Here is a 4795-nt window from a genome sequence, read left to right on the forward strand (position 1 = left end):
GCTGTTAGTGCACAATCCCCCGGATTGGCTGATCGATGAAGTGGTAAAGCATATCAGAAGCTTCTTCTGGGTTGGTCGCAAGCATAACACACGTGGACGCTGTCTGGTTGCTTGGGAGAGCGTGTGTAAGCCGGCTCGCCTGGGCGGCCTCGGCGTTAAAAATCTGAAGCTGCAGGGGCTGGCACTGAGAGCTCGTTGGGAGTGGCTGCAGAGGACTGACCCAAGCAGGCCGTGGCAGGGGCTAAAGCTCACATTGGACAAGGGAGCTATGGAGGTGTTCAGAAGCTTAGCAAGGATCTCGGTTGGATCGGGAGCGAATGTCCTGTTCTGGCAGGACAGATGGATCAGGGGGCGTTGCGCGGAGGACATTGCGCCGCTGGTCACGGCCGCGGTGCTGCCCAGAAGGAGGAACTGCCGACGGGTGTCGGACGCTCTCATTGATAACGTGTGGTTGACGGACTTCGGCGCGGATCTTTCGTTACAAGCTTGGGAGCAATGCATCATTTTATGGGAGGAGATTGAGCTGGTGCCGAGAAGGCCGCAGGAGGAGGATGCTTTTGCTTGGACCGGGGCGAGCAAGGGTGTTTATTCAGCTAAGGACACTTACAGTATGCTGTGTCAGGGAGGCTTGGGGTTCAGGATGCATAAACCGATTTGGAACTCGATCGCGCCGACCAAGTGCAAGATCTTCTGCTGGTTGGCTCTGAAATATCGCCTGTGGACTGCGGACAGGCGCCAGAGACATGGGTTACAGGACGATACATCGGTGTGCTTCACTTGCCTGCAGGATCAGGACACTGTCGATCACATCCTGATGCGTTGCCCTTTCGCGAGGCAAACCTGGTTCGAATGCCTGACAGCGGCTGGGCTTAACTTGGTTGAGCCGAGCACCGAAAGTACACTGGAGGCTTGGTGGGATGCGGCGAGACAGCTAGTGCATAAGAAGGACAGAAGAGGATTTGACTCGCTAGTCATGCTTACCTCATGGATGCTTTGGAAACAGCGTAATGCGAGAGCGTTCAACAATGTGAGACAGCAATGTAATCTGCAGCAGCTTGTGATCAGAATCAAAGACGAGTTCGCGCTGTGGAAGCTGGCGAGGAGAGGAGTTGGAGACTGGATGCCGCGAGAGTAGGCTAGGGAGTGAGTGTGTGGAGTTGCCGGCTGTGATGTTTGCATCTCGACGTCGGTTCTTGTAAAAAAATTTTGCTCTCTTCTATAAAGATTTGGTACGCCTTTGGCGTACCCTCGAAAAAAAAGTTACTACTACTAGCAGACACCAGGTCTCACCTAGTGTCAGTTGAGATACAGTACTTGAACCAAAAGTAAATGAATCACTGAGCAGAGGCGGCACGCTGGCAGTGGCAGATAACGTAACCATGGGGGGAAATTTTGAAACACAGAGACATGAGGAAATGGGTAGCAGAAAGATGACAATGGGGTGTGTGCAAAGGTAGGGTTTTAAAGAGGCCCAAACATGTGAGTAAAGGGCACCCATGAGCAAAGAGAGGCCCACTGAAACTGCCTTGTTTGCTTCCTTTTGTCTTTGATCGCCCCGTTCCTGTGTACTCGTTTAAAAACTGTTTGCCAAGAAAAAAGTAAAGTTCAAAATTAAAGGGTTAAAGTTAAAAATGAAAAGTGTAAGAAGAAACTTAAAGTGGAGTAACAAAGGTTAAAAGAGCACTGTAAAGAAAGATTGGCTTTCCATTTAGCTGGGAAGTTTACATGGGTCAGGTATTCATGTCCTGAAGACGCAATCCATTTTTGTTTTGCTGTTGCAGTTCCATGTGAGCAATGTGGTCGACGGATTCGATCTTATCATGAGTCCACGATATGAAAATAATATCGGCCGGTCGGTTGCTGGCTACTACAGCACCTTGATTTGATTCAAATAATAGCACGCGTGCCAGCTCGAGGTACGTCAGCTGAGATTTTAAAAAGAAGATCCGACGCTGATAGTCTCAGTATCGTGACATTCGTGCGTCTCGTCGATGAGGCTGGGGAACACACGACGGTCGAACCGATAGGACGACGGCTCCTGATGTATCCTCACGACATGCCACGATGCTCAGCAATAGATTATACGCAAAACGCTAGCAATTTGATATTCGCTTCGTATAAATAACTGATCGATGATGCCGTCGCCGCCGTGATCATCCAATGCGGCGGCATTTCATACGCAGAAACTGGAGTTCAGATCAGGTCAAATCGTAGTTCGTCCAAAGGACACTTAGACACCGACTGGTTTTGTTTGTTGGGACTTACTTAGGACGCCGGCTTAATTAAAGAAGGGCGAAATTAGCACGCCGACGGCCTGCCGTTGCTCGTACTCCCTCCGGCCCGATTTACTTGACTCGGCCCATGCACAATTGTAATTTTCTGAAAACCCCCCCACAGTTTCAATTCTTCTCAACAGTGGTCCTCAAATCAAATCCATCTCCCGTCTCCACGTCCACGTACCGCGCCGGAGCTCCGTCCCCGCCGGCCGTCCGCGACCACCGCCGACCGCACCCCCGCCGTCCGTCCGCGACCCCTGCTGGTGAGCCCGCACACCCTCCGGCCGTCCGCGACCGCTCCAGGAGCAGAGGAGGCGGGGCTTCAAGGGAGCATAGGCGTGCTCCCCCGCCGGCCGTCCCCGGCAAGCTCCCCCGCCGGCCATCCCCGGCAAGCTCCCCCGCCGTCCGTCCCCGGCAAGGTCCTCTGTCGACGGTGAGCCCACATCCCCTCCGGCCGTCCGCGACAGCTCCAGCAGCAGAGGAGGTGGGGACTCCAGGGAGCAAAGGCGTGCTCCCCCGCCGACCGTCCTCGGCAAGCTCCTCCACCGGCCGTCCCCTGCATCAAGCAGCTCCCTCGCTGGCTGCTCTGCCTCGCCGACCACCACGCCATCCAGACGTACGTCTGTGGTGTTCCTGAACGAGCGGCAGCAGCCAAGGCCCGACAAGGGCGTCACAAACACCTGCGAGGTCTGCAAACGCAGACTCCTCGACACCTTCTGCTGCTTCTGCTCCCTGGATGCAAGGTACGAATGTATCTCTGATCATTATCAAGATCTTGACCATAGATATTCAGGAATGTACGGCATCTGCAATTGAAATATAGATCATCATATTTATGAAAAGAACACGCAAGGCATTTCCCAGAACATTTGATAGCCATACTTGTCAAATTTGCAAGGCAATTCTCTGATCATTTGATCGCTTCGTCCTTCATGCTGTCCTCAAAGCGTGGCCTGAAGCAGCAAGAATAAAGACAGTTTAGAGCATGCTCAATTTATTGGAAGATTACACGTACTGATCTAATCTACAGTACTGACAAGAAACCAGGTGTTGATTGATGTCCAGATGTTATACAAGCCTGTCTAAATCTACATGTATCGTTTTTGGACTGAACCAACACAAGCTGTAATGAACTAGTGGCACACTCTGGCTGCTACCATCAGAAGCAACACCTATCAACGACTATTGCACACTGCATGTGGTGTGGATTACAATAACATGAACACCATTTGGTCCTAAGTATCACAAGACTGAAACTACTCATTTGATCTGACCATACGCAGGCATTGAATGCCAGCTTGTTCACAGAAAATACGATGCAGCATCCCAAAGAGCAGTGTAGCCTCCAAACTCACCTGATTTGAATGCCCTGGATCTTGGCTTTTTCAGCTCCATACAATCCCTGACAGTTCAGTATGCCCCTACCACACTAAAGGAACTAATTGAGTCGGTTGAACAAGCCTTTGATGGTTATGATGTGGACACACTGGTTAGAGTGTTCATAACCCTTCAGACTGTCATGATCGAGGTGATGAGAGTTGAAGGAGATAACACATACGATATAAAACATATGGGAAAAGTGAAGCTACAAAGAGAGGGAAATCTACCAATGATTCTAGCATTTGACGGTACATACTATCGGAAAAGCTTGGAGATTATAGCAAATCATGAGGCGGCATTGGATTCATTGAACAAGCAAGAGGAGGAACAGAAAAAGGATAACAAGATGAAGGAGCACAATATAAAGAGAAAAGCACGCCGGATAGGCCCTCGGGTCATTGTGGATAATGAGACAATAATTCCTGGAAGTTTGTATGCGACATGGTTGGACGACCCATCAGACCTCGTCTCTAGAAGACGTCGAATCAGCAGTTTAAGTCAAGAGATTGTTGTCAAACTACCATCCCAGCATGAGATACAAGAGTGGAGGCAGCCTATGTAATTATGTCCTATGTGTTGTGATTGTGTCCTATGTGTTATATATGACATTAAGCAAATTGTATATTTGTGGTCTGAATTGGTGTCCATTAATATTCATTATATTATGTACAAAGACCCCACTGTCTACAAATATACCTAGGATTATCTGGATGATTTTTAAATACTGTCACGCTGTATGGATTCAACTGCTATTTGAATGTTTCAAAAGGTTCACCTGGTGGATCCCAGCCTTGAGACAATAAAGAAGTGCAGATTTATAGATGTTGACAGAGACTAGATCTCAATGCAGTCATCTAGTTTATTGGCTTGAGTAGAAAAGAATAAGGTAGCTAGCCGATCAAAAATATGCAGAGTGTCCTCACCTTTTATGAAAGACAAGGATGAGCTCACGTTGGATCCAATGTTTGCGGATTTCCCATTACTTGCATCTTCCCCTCCAGCTCCCACTCTCAAGCTGAAAATATGCATAGTTCCTTTGTCACTACAGACTGCCAACCATTGCAACTTATTTTGTGTCTAGGAAGAAACAATGCAACAAGATTCTCAGATCATTTTGTCTCTAGGAAGAAACAAACATC

The 4795-nt window shown here is 49.0% G+C and overlaps 1 protein-coding gene across 1 annotated transcript; it reads right to left on the minus strand.

Annotated features, from left to right (window-relative positions):
• Positions 1 to 2422: 2422 nt before the first annotated feature.
• Positions 2423 to 3601, minus strand: LOC124694696. Its single transcript, XM_047227652.1, has 2 exons — positions 3159 to 3601; positions 2423 to 3008 (listed from the first exon to the last, which is right to left on the minus strand). Exons 1-2 carry the CDS (start codon positions 3188 to 3190, stop codon positions 2423 to 2425), a joined length of 618 nt encoding a protein of 205 aa, XP_047083608.1. The 5' UTR covers positions 3191 to 3601.
• Between the last annotated feature and the right edge of the window lie 1194 nt (positions 3602 to 4795).

Source organism: Lolium rigidum, chromosome 3 (assembly GCF_022539505.1).
Source record: "Lolium rigidum isolate FL_2022 chromosome 3, APGP_CSIRO_Lrig_0.1, whole genome shotgun sequence".
Classification (NCBI taxonomy): domain Eukaryota; kingdom Viridiplantae; phylum Streptophyta; class Magnoliopsida; order Poales; family Poaceae; genus Lolium; species Lolium rigidum.

What these genes read in the sequence shown, in the direction of transcription:
- LOC124694696 (XM_047227652.1), bottom strand. Translation starts at nt 3,190, where the DNA reads ATGATCAGAGAATTGCCTTGCAAATTTGACAA. An exon ending in TTGCCTTGCAAATTTGACAA is followed by an intron (nt 3,009 to 3,158) that starts GTATGGCTATCA and finishes CCTTGCATCCAG; the next exon opens with GGAGCAGAAGCAGCAGAAGG.